Here is a 15482-nt window from a genome sequence, read left to right as displayed (position 1 = left end):
TGTGCTGTATTCACTGAGTGCATACAGCACATGTACAAAATCATTGTAATACGGCATGAATTTGATATATGTGTCGAGTAGGAGGTCACTGAAGCTGTATATTTTACAATCAAGCTGCTCTATTAAATCACCAGGCTTTTTTTTCACGTCAAAAATGTGTTTGTCTGTGACATTCTATACTCAGCCATTTTGTCTTTCAGTAGATTCTTGTGTTTGGACAGGCTGAGACACAATAAGGTAGAGCAGAAGCCCTGTGTTTTCATTGCAATCTCAGTTGTCAAATATAGAATAACTTTGGCCCTTTCCAGCTCAGCCACTGTAATAACTCTTCATGATTTGTCCTTTTGACAGTTATTTAGTTGTTCGCATGGACACTGCTTTATGGTGTATACCTGCACTTGCTTAACAGATAAGGAAAGTCAGACTCTTGACCACTGACTGGAAAACATTGTGGAAAATGTGAGTGTGAGTTCCCTGGAGTGAGAAGGATCTAAGAGGGCAGGCAGTTCAATTCCCGATGTGTCGTCTGTGCGCGGGAGTCTGTAGAAGACAGGTCACTGCTGTGCGAAACCGCAAAGACCAGGGACCTCGTAAATTAAAGCTCAGTTTCGCTATTGAAGTGCATCCAGAAATGTTGGTTTTCCCATTTAGACTAGGCCGGCCTTCTGGAAGATTTTTCTTGGCTCGCGACTTTCTACCCGTAGTTTCAACTCTTCAGAATGTGGACACATCAGCATCATTGACAACAGACGCATTCAAAGCACTTATTTTGATGTATCGCACAGACATATTTTTCTGCTTTGACTTCCATTTTCATGTACTGTAAATGTCCCTGTAAAATACATACGCAGAATATAAACACCAAAAGTTCAAGTTCAGCACAGCCAGTTACACAGCATACTAAGGTTACTTGTCACTTGTGGAAATGATTTCTAATCTAAAAACATTGTGTAGTATTAATTATGAAGTACTGCACTTTTGTCAGCCATTTATAAGTGATTTATTATAAAACAGCCTGACAGGTGGTAGCTGTACTTGAGGTCCAGTCTGAGGCTGCTTCCAAATCTACTCCTCTGACACTTCCTGAAACACTTGCTCTTGAAATGTGGGTCAGAATTAAGGACAAATGTTCATTGAATCCAGACTTCAAATTTAGTTATATATGTTGTGCTGAAGGTTAGCTCTCGCTTCAAATTGAATTTAAATTTTTGGGGAGGGGCCAATATGTACTTTGTTGGCCCCTCTCCAGCTGCCCCAGTTAGCGATCAGAATCTCCCATTCTTGCGTCTTCCTTCCCCCTGCTCACATGAGTTTGTGCAGAGAGAGAATAAAAGGAAACAAAAGTGAAGTAAGGCTTACAGACAATATCACAATAGTGAAAATAAAAGAGAATGGGGAAATATGTTCATAGGCCTGTCTGTGTTTATACTTTCATTGTTAACCCCGCATATGGAGAATCTTGAAAATAACTCACTCATGGCAGAAGGATGAAGACTGAGGCACCAGCCATGCGGAAAAAGACTGGTTATTGCGCTCAGCCAGAGCCTTCATGGTGTCCGTACTCGTGGAAAATTCAGTGACATAATTTCCTGCTGGCACTGGCCCTGCATGTATGCCAAAAACAACTTTGCTGGGTTCAGTGCCAGTGTCCAGCCTAGCATGAATCAGTTAAGTCAGGGGTTAACTTACCTCATCTGGTTTCTCACTTGCTGATTTTAAAGTGAAAACAAAAGCCAGGAGCCCCTGTGGCCCTCCGGGACCAGGGTTGGCGACTGCCACTTCAGGCTGCTGAAACAAAGCCATACGCATGCTTCAAGGAGCTGTGTAAAATTAAATATCTTTATTTAAACCACACGTGTCGTGTCGCCAATGCACATTTGAAGATAAACTGTGAGCAGTTGTACAAAAAAAATATACAAAAATTTACAGCCACTTTGGATTGCATGCTGAATGAGAACATGTCTTTTTTTAGAACTTCATCTAACAAAAAAAAGTCTTTTAATGAAAGTGATACTCTTAGGCTTTGGAATTTGTTAAATTAATAGTCACACACTAACGTTTCAGACATAAAACCAAATAGAAATGCTGTTGAGATGTACAACTGCCAGAGTGTTAAGTGCTGGGGAAATTTTTGGATGGGGAACTTAATGGATACAGTCAGTAGATTTAAATGTTCAATTGTCAATTCCATATGTGATCATGTGTGTTTTTTTTTTTTTTTTGGGAAAAACTGGTACCATTATTCTGTGGGGTAAAATGACAGGTGTTTGATTCGTTCAGTGTGTTTCGTGTAGCTATGCTGTTTCAGTATAGAGAGAGCATCCTTTTGTGTTTGTCTGAATTCGTCAATCAAAATTTTAGCATAGGCCTATATGAATGACATGCATTTTTACTTCTTTTCAACTACTTTTTGAATAGAGAAAGTATCAGAGCAGTTAATTCCAACAAATTTTCCCTGACAGGAATTCTGACTTAAAGAGTGAACCTCAAAATGACAGGACACAGGACAGGACAGGAAACTGCATAATAAAGACTCAAGCAAATTTTCTGGACCTTATTGCTGTAATCTAGAGGAAGACCTCAGTTTTGGCCTGCTGGTGTCTCTGTGCATCCTCTTGTCATCGTGTAACATTCAAGCCCAGACACTGGATAAAGGCCAATGTATTCTCCATATACTCCTCTTGTAATTACTAAACCAGATGAAGATGTACTGGAAAAGCTGACGTGTGTCATCTGTTAGGGCTGATATTTATTTCTGGCCATAAAAAACATGTATACCCACGGCCCCATTAATGAATGAAATTTGTCCTTTTTAATAAAGCAAAAAGCAGTGTTTAAAATAAGCCCCTTACTTGTCATCTTTGGCATTGGTTCAAGAAATTGCAGACCTTCTGGAATATTATCACAACATAGCCAAACTGTATCCTCTGGTTATTTTACTAAAATGCTTTTCGTATAAACCTTTAAATAAAATGTATGCATTTTGTATGTATGCAAAAAAGTTACATCACTGAGGCTAAATCAGCATGATCTTCCACACAGAACAACAGGCCCTGTGTTGTTGTGAACAGAGTTAAGGCACATTAACTGCATAGTTTTATACACTGTCAGCGCGGCTGTGCTGTGGAGTGCCATTCCCAAGTGGAACCACGAGGTAAAACTACAGACTAAAAGTGCACAGAAATATCACTTCCCTGCAATAATTTCAAATCCAACCTCACAAAAATACATTTCTGAACTGTAGAGCTCCAACTTCCACATTGGAAGAAAGTTAGCCACAAGATTTTGACAGCACATCAAGGTCAGGTTTGGTGCGCGTATGATTGTCCATAACTCTTGTCTGAAGTGAAACGCAAAGACACAGATAAACTAGAATAAATCTGCAGTAGCATCTGTTAAAACTTTTATCCCAGCAATGGGAAAGGTACGTCACAGGCAAAGTCTCTGCTCCATATAACTTCTGTTATATCCTGTCTTCAAGCAATTAAGTCTTTCAGTGGCAATAGGGTTTACAAATGAAACCAAGAAAAAAAATGGTGCCATTGTCTTCCTATTGTTTTTTTTTTGTTTGTAAAGTTATGAATGTAAAAAGTCACTGCATTAAAAAAAGATTTCCCTCCTTAACGTGTTTTTATTTTGTATGTATTTAAAAGTTTCTCCTCGTTTTGTGGCTGGTCCTCAGACGTCCTCGTACAACAGCATCCCACTGAAGAAGGTGAGTGGTTCCACGGAGTGGGCCAGCTTGCCCATGACCAGGTCTACGCAGATGGTGTCCCCGACCTGTAGCGGCAGGATGATGTTGAAGACGACCAGGGAGCCTGGCGTGGGCTTGGTCTCGGCCACGGGCTTGTGCTCCAGGCCCTCAGGCTGGTATCCGGCCGAGTCTGCCCGCGCCACGCCGTAGTTGGACTTGGACAGGACCGCCTCGATCTTCTCGTTCTTGCGGCCTGTCAGGACGGCACTGAAGAAGTAGCGCCCGTCTAGCGGGGCCGTGAAGATCCCTAAGGAGGCAGAGGAAGGCGTTGATAATTGTTTAAAAACAAACGGTGAGCATTGTTGGGCCGAATGGCCTGTTCTCGTCATTATGTTAACACAAGGATAAGACTCCTTATAAAAATATTCATTGTCAATAACCCATAACGGTACGTGAAATTACAATTATATTTTTATTGATGTATTTGTTATTTGTTATACTTTTTTTACAGTCTAAGGAATGCCTAACCTTCCATGATAACTATGCCAATCATTCACACAATTCCGATAAATCCATTCCTGAAGCTTATTACACGACTTTGTTGAATTCTCAATTCTGATTTGTCACTTCAGGCATTCTGCGATCAGATATTTCTGTACAGTGACCTCTGCTATGAGTAACAGACCGCTTTAACTTAGAACTCATTCCTTTTCACTCCGCAGGGACCGTAAGAAGTGCCCCAGTGTTCAATTTGATCTTTGTCACTTCAAGAAAATCAGTAAGTCGGCCATCATGAAATCGATGTGGTTCCCCCTGTTCCTTGTCTTTAACATGTATTTAACATTCGGATATAATTTGAATATCAATATTGCATAAGGAAGTAAAGATACTATAAACATTTACTTAATTAAATGGCCACAAATGATCAAATTAAATGCCATATATCTCACCTGTATGCTTTGATCACTGTAATGTGAAATGACAAAGCTGCAAATCCCATGTGCACTTGTGTTGACAAGTAGGTTAAATCTAATTGCTATAAACAGGTATTACTGTATGACTCATGCTTGCTAAACAGTACTGCATCCAGTTAGCTAACGAAAGCTACAACTCAGTCGTATAAGGTTGTACAAAGTCGTACAGAGATTTATAACGACAAAGCAAAAGCTGATTATGGGGAGGAAATGAATATCGATAATACTGACACTGAGGAGAGTGACAGTGAGCCTGAAATACGGAAGCAGTGAAGAAAAAAGTTGTCTTTCGGCTATTAATAGAGCGGTTCTGTGTACCTACAGCTTTTGGTGTTCATACAATGTCGATCTCAAGAGAATTTGTTATTAAATTTAAAATGAATAACTAAAGTATTATTTGTACAATTGTTGACATTAAATGTTTTACACTTGAGATAGCATGGAATCTAGTCCGTTCTAGTGTTAACTTGGCTTACTTAAATAGGCCTACTCCCATTAGTCAATACCCCCAAATTGACCAACATGAGCCTACCTATGAGAAAACATGGAAAATTTGTTTCATATTAATTTCAATTTATTTGAACTAATAAAATCACTATAGATCAATATTTTGTGTCAATTTATTGATAGATTTTCTCTAAGTTAATTAGCTGTGTAATAAGTGGGATAATCCACTCTGAGATGGTCAGCTATCGAGAAGAATGACCTTCGCAGAGGTTCTCTGATTTGGTCATTATTTCTCAATAGTACATAAAGTATCCCTTTTATCTGGTTAAATGATTTCGATATGGCTTCACCTGAGTCTTAAACATAAGAATGTTTGATGGTGACTGTTTACTGATCACTAAAACTGAATTTGTTTGCATTGGAAAGAAAGACTTAGACCAGTAGACCAGTGTGGTTTCTGTGTCAGGCATTCAGCTATCTGTTATATGAAGTCTGCTTACCAGTTTGTGGGTTGTAGAAATCTCCCTGGTTGACAAACACCTTGTTGAAGACTATGGTTCCTGGGTTGTCATGTTGGTTTGTAAGGGCAGCGGAGAAAGACAGTCGAGGCACGTTGGCATCGGCTCCCGGCATACCTGAGCAGGTCACAGAACAAGGAGAGACCTCTTTGAGTAGTCAAAAATAAAACTAAACCCCCTGTGATCATGCCAAAGCTATTAATCCAACTAAATATAGTCTGTAACAGCAGTGCCTCCAGAACACATGAATACACAGATTGAAGCTTATATCTTCTTCCTTATAGTCACATCCCAGTGGCAACAATGATCTCTATCACCTCTGACCCTGTGTTGACTTCTGTATCTCTCTACACCCACCACCCCCCACCCCCCCACTGACCCCCATCCTTAACCTTTGACCCACTTGCAAGTCTTGGCCTAGAAAATACCTTGCAGATACAATACTTTTACTGTGATCATGCTGCTGATATACTGTATTTGAAAATGAAAACTTACCACGTTCACCTCTGAGTCCTATGAAAAAAGAAAACAAAAACTTAGTACCTTTCTGACTTTATAACCTACTGAACCAAAACATAACTGCTAGTGAAAAAAATGTCTGCTTCATAGAAGCTTTGTTTATACTGGGTTTGTTTATATAAGTGTGAGCAGATGTAGTTCTCCATACCAAAGTCTGAGCAGCCAGCAAGCTACAGAAATTCAATTACTCCTGGCAATGAAGGTATTGTTTTACCTGGGGGTCCCCTTGGGCCCTCCACACCATTTTTGCCAGTGGGTCCTTCTCTGCCTGGTGGACCCTTTGGCCCTGGAGGCCCCTGGTGCCCTGTCTCTCCTTTAGGACCTGGGGGCCCACGTGGCCCTGGTGGGGGAAATTAATAGTATTTATTAAAATGTGTTTAAAGAAATTAAATAGAACTGTAGTAACTGCACAGCATTTCCATGAGTAAAAAATGGTGCTTATAAATATTAACTTTACCTTGAAAAGGTTAGGTTATCATATCAGTCAGCTGACATCTCTGTGGCATCTCAATTTTTTATCATAATTTTAAAATTACACATTTAGAAAAAAGATCTGACTGATTACTAAACTACTTTCGTTGTATCTTTCCCAACAAGCACTATTGTACAGGGTAGCAAACCCCCCAAAACGATTAATTTTGTTCTAATTTAAAAGAACAATAAATGTTAAATTGTTGCAATTCATATATTGTTCATTTTTTGACATTTAACATGCCAACTTAATAATTATGAAAAGAGAGTGTCATGAAAAACCTACAAATGTCCATACTATTTTTAAACATACATTGAAATTATCATCCAACTCTATTGTACATCTCATAATTCAATAACTCAAAATACTCAGTAATGTGTAACTGAACCCAATGCTGCCTGGGGGAAACGTATTATATTATTCCTGGGCGGTGTGGCACAATACTATTTAGGATACCACATGTTCACAGACCATTGAGCGACAAGATATTCACGTGACATTTACATACTGATTGAGAGTCGCATAATGTCTGCATTGAGGATATACTAACCAACAAAGTCCTGCTTGGAGAAATGATCAAAATCGTTGAGGATGCGTAGCACAGAGGAGTTGAGAAACTTTATTTTGCCGTGGACAACATCCAGTTGCGTGCCCCGGATGTCTTCGATGAGCCCTCCATGTGTGGTGACGGTGGCATTAAGATCATTGACACAGCCCCAGAGACCAGTCACATGTTTGTTCAGACCATCCTTGATCTTCTGCAGGCCATCTGACACTGAATCCAGCCTACCACAGACATCTTCCACCTTGGAGATCCTCTTCTCCAGCCCGTCTGTAGATCTCCGGCAGTCACCCATCTCCACCACGAGGTTGTTTGTGAAACGTCGGATCTCACGGTCAATGTGGTCAATGCGACCGCGGCTATCCTCCACGTGCCGTGTCATCTCTTGCTGGATCTTGTCGATCTCTAAGAAGATCCTGTCCTTGGTGTTGCTCAGGTCTGTGATGGTACTGTCGTGCTTTTGCACTGTATCTTCCAGGCCCCTCAGGGTGTCGTTGACAGAGCTGAAGGTCAGTATGACCTCAGAGAGCTCACCTTGGATGGACCTCAGTGTCTCATCAGAAGCACCACCGATGACACTGTGTCCGTCCAAGGGCTTCTGTGGGTCGGGGTCCCCACCTGCCTCACCAGGTCCACCTGAGCCAATGCTGCACTGCCCTGTACACCTCTCAACCTCTTCCTTTAGCTTCCCCACCTCCTCCTGCAGGTTCGAGCACACCTGGGAACAGGAAGTTCCATCTGAGTCCATCTGATCGCTCACTCTGTCAATGTCTGCCCGAAGCTTATTAAGAATGTGCCTGGTGCTATTCCTGAGGGTGCCTAGATCATTCCTCAGTGAGCCGCAGGCATCGCAGTCTTCCACCCGCTCACCTAGGGTCTCAATTTCAGTAACGATGCGGTTGAAGTGCTCGCCATTCTCTCCAGTCAGAGCCTTGATCTTGCGTACTTCGTGGCCAAGGTCCTGAACTTTGTCCATCAAGGAGTCGCCTGAGACGGAAAGGTCTTTCAGCCTAGTGTCAAACGTCTTGATCTCATGCTGGTTGGCAATGACCTTCCATTGCAGGGACTTTACCTCATTTTCGGTTTCAGTGACACCTTGCCCTGGCCCACGCCCGCATGACTCCAAGCATGTGCTCAGCTTGCGGTTGAGATGATTGGTCGTGTTCTCAAGCCGGGCTAGTCGGTCTCCGTGGTCAGAGATGGTGTCCTTCAGGATTCTCCCATCCTCCTCCACACTGGTTATCCTGTTGTGCTGGCCATTGACTTCATTCCGTATATTGATGAGGTCCCTCCCGAAGGTGTCCTTCAGGTCAGCGCCTGTGTTTCCACAAGTCTGTTCTGCCTTCTGTATCGTGCTGTTCAGCCGTCTCTCAAGATCATGCAGGCGCCCATCAAACTTGTCCTCTGTCACCAAGGTACCTCCACCAGCCCCACCACCACTGGTTCCTGGAAATTGCTTGTCCAGACGGACCTGGATGATATCGTAGGCCTCTGATGCTGAGGTAATCTTCTTCTCTACTTGGTCAAGCCTATGGCCGACGTCAACCAGTGAGCTGCAGCAGCTCTGGGAGCGTGACACATCCTTACGCAGGCTGTCCAGCATCACTCGGTGCCGTTGGTCTACTGAGTTCACCAGCTTCTCCAGGGCACGGATCCTCTCGCGGTCTTCCAGTTGCTGCCGCCGGAGGTCTTCCACACCCGACTGACATGAGGAGCAGGACAAGGACACCCTGTGCTCCAGCTCCCTCAACACCTCCTCCTTCAGCGTATTCCACTGACCACCACCTACACCACCTTCCACACTGTTACTGTTTCCGTTGCCGTTCACCAGGTGGTTGCTAATGTTGAGCAGCGTCCTGTCATGTGCCTGGGTCCTGTTGTCCAGCTGGTCCAGCTTGGCCTGGATGCTGTGAATGGTCTGCTTCATTTCGGGCTGGGCAGAATCTGCTGGCGTTCGGCCGCCAAACCCCGGCTTCCGCATCTCCTCCTGAAACTTCTCATTCATGCCCCGCAGTGTGGACTGTAGGTCATGAAGATCTTTGGTCAGGCTTGAGATCTTGTCCTCCAGCTGCTTCATCTTGTCACTGTCACCTCTACCTGAAAGGAGGATTTATGTTGTTTTTATTTTTATTTTTTGATGCAAAAAGGCTATTATGAACATCAGTTGAATTGGAAGGATTTATACACTTATTATAGCTTTACTCAGTGGTCATTCTTGTCTGTAATTAGCTCCATAACTTAAAGATCCATTATGAAAATCCATATTGTGATATCACAATGCTAACAATCAAATTCTAACCATTGTATGGAGATGGTGGGCCAGTGCCATAGGGTTGCCATTTTAGGAGGCCTTGAGGTAAAAAATGTTTGGGATTATTTACCGTCTCCTCCAATTTGGCCTGAGCCTGTGCCTGAGCCTGTCTGTCCTGGATTCGAAGGTTTGGGCCAGGGTCTGGCGGTGCCGATTTGGGTCATCCCCTCATTGCAGTCATCTCCACTGTACCCATGACAGCACCTCCACTCCATCTCAGTAACCATCTTATAGGCTACCTTGTACTTGGGCCTCATGTACGTCCTATACCTGGAGCATGAAAACAGTAAACCAGCTGAAAATCAAATTGCTATAGAAAACCACCTGGGAATAAAATTTATTTTCATTACTTTGTTGGTTTCACCATGTTTTGTTGGAACATAAGGGCCAGAGAACACAACAGAAATTGTAGCTAAATTTCAATTGCAACAGCGAGTTTAATGTTGCTCAAGTTTAATCAAGTAAAGTCGAAATATTAAAGCTTAAGTTCATTGCTGTTAAGTACCTAAATGCCTACACTACAAAACACATTGGTCAGGTAATTACTTTTTGAAATCTGACTTCTTATATGCAAATATAGTGATTTATAAATTTGTTGTAATAAAATCTAGATATAATACAAAGAAGGAAAAACGGCACTCAACAAAGATTTCCAGCCAAGAACCTTAGAGCATTTCAAACCCCAAATCTCCAGCCATATCTTCCAATCTCAGTCTCCCTAGTCTAAATGTCCAGTAAAAGAGTACTGTGTGTTGCAATGAAGCATCACTGCCAAAACCCAAATTAGTTCCTGGGGCACTGTTAAACTATAAACAGACTGGTGTGCACCATACTTTAGCCCTTGTCCAAACGTAGCCTGCCTTTTCTTTCAAAAGGTTGTTTTGTTTTATTTTAGTGTTCCACTAAACTGCGGGGAAAAAACAAATGTTTCACAATTAATTTGCTGCATGTAGAAAAAGCTGTGTGCTCTTTCTCTTTTGGTGTTTGTGACGCAACTGTTCCATCTGCCATCCAGCTGTGTAACTGTGGCTCTGTTAAGGCCAGATCGGCACACGATGCCTGAAGTGCTCACATCCGCGTGGTCCTTCTTTAGAGGGCCTGTCCTCTTTGTTACTGAATGTTCATTCATCGAAACATGAGCTCCATAGTAAGTCCAGGGGAATGCTCAGACAGGGTGAAAAATTTGTTTAAAGAGTAGCCTAGCGTGACTGTAAGGAAACACTTTTACTAGCTGTAACTAGGTCTAGGTCTTGTAATAATTTCTGAAAGACCCAACTGTGTTGAGCTTCTGAATTTCAAAGCTGTGTTGATTACAGCACACTCTTTAGATTTAATCACTTTGTGCATACGAGCATGTTTAACAATGAAGAATTGCAGACTACATAAATAAGGAATCCTATGACAACTATGAAACTGTTGTATAATTGGTTTTTTAATTCTTTAACATAGCTGTGGCACGTTTACCCAGGTAGTCGGTATCTGGTACCAGTTTGTGTTAGAAATGTTTTCACATTTTTTTGTAATGTATAACTTTCTTTTTTTTAACCTTGGATTTCAGATTTTAGGACTAGTATTCCATAAACTGAAAGCAAATGGCAGTATACTTGGCAACGTAGATAAGAAACAGACCGGGATTCAATCAACATTGGTCCATAACTTTCACTTTGACATTTAAGTGCAACTGTAACAATTTTCTTCACAAACGTATTTTGGTGAGTTTAGCGATCGCTGCACGTAACCTGCCAAACTGTGTTTGTGAAGAGAAGAGTTAACCTTTAATTTAACAGTAAACCAATTAAGGCCAAATGATGATTGAATCCAGGCCAATGTGTTTTTGGTGGGCTGTGTACCACTACATGACCAGTGTGAGAAAAACAAGAGTGCAAGCCACACTGCTTCTGTGAGTGGAAACAGCAGTGGTGTTAGTGGGCTCCCACCCGTTTCCTGTGGTGGTCTGGTTGTGGTGCGTGGAATTGTGGGCCGGCCCATTCCTAACATAGTCTTGCCCTGTACATTCATCCGATCCAGGGGAAATGGTCTTAAATGGTACCAGGTGGGGAAGTGTGTGCTGAAGGTCTTTGGGGACAGGGAGCCAGGCAGCCTTTAACACAGACTCTCTGCTTGCAACCAACCAAGACAGTCTCATTTGCAGTATAAAGGACACACACACACACTCACACAGACACCCACACACACACACATACACACACAGATATTACCTGGAGGCAATCCAAGTTGATAGACAACATAGATTATTACTACTTGTGCTGAGATGTTATTATTCATATTATTCATAAATGTGAATGCATGCCTGAATAATACAGACTTTCTAAAACATTGAATGTGAAAATGGCCTAACAAGGCACATAAACTTAGGCTGATGAAAACTATGAAACTTTTTGAGGTGTAGGGCACCATGATTAGCAGCACTGAAATGGAAAATGAAAAATACACTATGATTTAAAAATGTATTAATATAATGGACATGACCTTAAAGTGAAGGAGGCTCAATAAGCTAATATTGAAATTAAAAAGAATATAAAAATAAAATTTTAAAAATAGATAAAATTGAATCAACTTTTCAATGGCTACTTATAAGGGTATAAACAACTGGTGTAACAAAAATAAGTAATGAAATCCATAAGTAAGCAAATGTCCAAAAGCTTAAACAACAGCTTAATGTGGCTTAATGTCTTAACATCAAAATAGAAAAATTCCAAGGTAGTTCAGCCCCCTGGGGGATGTGAAGAGATATTCTGCTGAGAGTTTCTAGTGAAATATCATAACAGTAGTCATACAAATTTGTCAAGACACATAATTGAAAATGAATGGGAATCATTGAGCTTGATGTGGCTTAGTGGCCTAAATTGAGGTCAAACCATTTGAAAAAAACAAAACAAGAATGGCACATATTCTCACGTGCACACTATTTGCAAAAGAAAAGCATTGAGTCAAATAAAGAAATGTTTTAAATAAATTCACAAAATAGAAAATTGGCCTCAAAACTAAAAAAAATGAGAGCTTAACATGGATTTGCAATTGCATTTCAGACATACTTCTTCGTGAGGTCTTGCTATGTGAAGAAGAAAACCATGACATAGCAGGATAAAGTGACAAATAAAAAAAAATCTGAAAATAAGCAAAAAATAGCACTTAATATGACTTAATGTCCTACATTGAAAATATTAATTTAATTCAAGCCTGAGGGGGACATGCGGAACCAATGGGGAATGGTGAATGTGTATTAACATGTGAGGAAGCATGTCAATGGGAACCGTCAAGCTTAATGTTTTTACCATGGTTTAACGACCTAAAATTTGAATAAGATTCAGAAAAAATCAAGATCCCCCCCCCCCCCCCCTTTTCCCTGTTTTGCAATCTGAAACATTCACATTCGAGATTATCAGGAAATCATAGAGGACAATGGGCGGTATCATGCTATTCCCCTGAGCTGGTTTGCTTCATACCTCTCAGACTGCCCCTATCAAGCCGCTTAAATGGGCTCCTTGCTGGCTTCTCGCACTAACTCCATAAGTCTCCCAGGGCTCGGTGCTTGGCCCCCTACTTGTTCTTGCTTCATAATAAATCACTTCTTCTCGACTGCTGTTTTTTTTAACCAACATTTTTCCTGCTACTTTTTATGCCAATAGCCTGTTCTGTCCGTTCCCCACTCTGTCTCCATGCAAATTACTGCATGGCTGCCAGAGATTCAGCTACCTGAATTTTGAACCAATCATACTACAGTTAAACATTCCAAGACAAACTAACCCTACTTATTGGCTCAAACGTCTCTAAGACGTCTCAATAGCTATGATTGTTCGCCAGCTGAAGAGAGCCTTGGGGGTTACCTTCATTAACAAAACTACTTCACAAAGATAATACTAAATGCATATTTGGAAGAGAGAAGTAAGTTGAAGTGTGATTGTAACCAGCTTTTCCCCTTCTTTTTCATTTCTCTTTGTCTTTTTGCCTTTATCAATGGCACTTAAATTAATCACTAGGATGTATGAAAACTGACAGGTGTCTCTTGATGATTGCATAACTTGCCAAACTGTTCTTTATTTAAAAAAAAAAAAAAAAATTGTATAAAAATATTGTGGTACACAGGCCAGGGTCCTAGCAGGATGAACCACCAAACACGCTGAGTTCTTTGCATACATTTATAGGTAGTGTCAGTGTGGCATACTCACGTCACCACGCGGGGACATTGCACCTGCCCCCAGGAGCAGGGCTGGTAGTCTGGCTTCACATAGGTCTCTACCCCATCCTCCACCACACAGCTCACCGTCCGTGTCACCACATATGCACACCAGTTTCTACAGAAAGAGAAAAGGACAAAATTCACCCAATGTTTCCCCATTCCCCATATGTCAACGTGTAAAAATGAACACACACTCACACACACTATATATATATAGTAATAATATGGGTAACTATAAACATAATGATAAGTTTGATTGTGGTCACATGAAAGAAAAGTCTGTTTTGTCTTTACTCCAGCTCTGGTAAAAGACAGAAGCTTCTGGTTTCACATTTCAGTGATGATATATTTGCTAAGCCATGACTGCTATCAAAAAAAGGCCCAGCCTCTAGGTTGAAAACCATTCCACTTCAGGTTTGAAGTGGATAGTCTACAGAACAATGTCTCTGACTGAAATTTCTTCAAATAAGCCCAAAAACTGTTCCCAACACCAGCAGCCTAATGTCATCTCATTCGGTGCTGGACAAATTTTTAATGAGACAAATCCATAGCTCTTATGTATACAGCACGAGTAAGTGAAGCTCAGCTCTGGTTAGTCTTGGCCATGCTTTTGTTGACAAAAATGAGCACCTTTTTCTAGACAGAGCAGATCTGCCAAATTTAATTATACCACAGCATGAGGAAGGAATTGTGTTGCTGAATGGAAGGTTTCTGTGGTACAGCATGAGTAAGGGAAGCTTTTTCTGGTGATACAGGGAGCAGTCACAGGAGATGAGCAAGTGCAAAGAACTGGTCTCTAGCCACAGTTTTCATTGTTTTTATTTTGACACTTTCTTTCTTTCTTTATTTGACCACATCGTAAGAAGGCTCAGAGCCTGTGGGCCCCACTTTCTCAAAGCTATTGGCGATCCACATTCCTAAAACATTGGTCATGGAGGATACACACTTCACAGATGCTTTCAGGTTGGGTTAGTGTGCCCTTTCATTCTCATCTACTGATTCTCAATGCAGAAGACAGAGACAGGAGCTTCTCTCAGACAAAGCAAAGCGTACATGCTTCCCTTCTTCAGTGGCCAGTATTCATTACTTTCATTCGCTCGCAATACCGACTTTTTGTGCCAAATTTCATTCATGAGGTAATTCGGGTCTCCCTCTAAAAGGCTCTTTCTTTTCCTAATACTTTCTGAGGAAACCACCCAGGAACACACATTCTGAAATTATCGTAATAACAGGACCATGTTATGTATGCAGAGATGGCATGGTCCACAGAAGTCACCACTGTACACTGGCTTTGTGTCGCCCTTGTCAAGTCAGTACTGAAGAGTTAGAGTTGAAAGCCCCTTTCACACTTTGACCCGAGCTATTCAGTTCTAATAGCAGTTTGAAAAGAATTCAGTTGACAAAACTCCCTTTGTCAACTGCATCCACATTACATTCACACAACAGGGAGACAAATTTAGCTGCCTGGTAATATACAGATGCAATATAGGGTTAAAGAATATGGCAATGGACTTTATTCGGGTATCAATCAGTTAGTCTTTATTTCATAATATGGGGGAAACACTGAGTCCTTAACCCCTTAAATAGGCTCCTGGGATGCACAGAAGAACATCACATTTACATACAAATGGAAATGGACCAGTGACAAAAGAACTTGCAAAAGAACATAACTTATGATTACAGCCACAGGGAAGGAGGCAAAAACCCCCTTTGGGACTACGCTAGAGTCCAAAAGTGACCGCAGCACTGGCTGCACGCTAAATACCATTGAGAATGTTTCTGTG

The 15482-nt window shown here is 41.4% G+C and overlaps 1 protein-coding gene across 1 annotated transcript in view; it reads right to left on the bottom strand.

Annotated features, from left to right (window-relative positions):
* Positions 1 to 1818: 1818 nt before the first annotated feature.
* The window catches only part of emilin1b (elastin microfibril interfacer 1b), a 29906-nt gene continuing 16242 nt past the window's right edge, over positions 1819 to 15482 (bottom strand). The window contains exons 2-8 of the mRNA XM_064331960.1: positions 13688 to 13813; positions 9568 to 9767; positions 7175 to 9283; positions 6367 to 6492; positions 6129 to 6146; positions 5616 to 5750; positions 1819 to 4001 (exon numbers count right to left, since the gene is read on the bottom strand). Of these exons, the coding sequence (XP_064188030.1) occupies positions 3679 to 4001; positions 5616 to 5750; positions 6129 to 6146; positions 6367 to 6492; positions 7175 to 9283; positions 9568 to 9767; positions 13688 to 13813 (3037 nt within the window). The 3' untranslated portion in view covers positions 1819 to 3678. The remainder of the gene's footprint in view (positions 4002 to 5615; positions 5751 to 6128; positions 6147 to 6366; positions 6493 to 7174; positions 9284 to 9567; positions 9768 to 13687; positions 13814 to 15482) is intronic.

This window comes from Anguilla rostrata, chromosome 1 (assembly GCF_018555375.3).
Source record: "Anguilla rostrata isolate EN2019 chromosome 1, ASM1855537v3, whole genome shotgun sequence".
Lineage (NCBI taxonomy): Eukaryota > Metazoa > Chordata > Actinopteri > Anguilliformes > Anguillidae > Anguilla > Anguilla rostrata.
The sequence above is the reverse complement of the archived record's forward strand: the minus strand, read 5'-3'. Positions and strand labels throughout refer to the sequence as shown.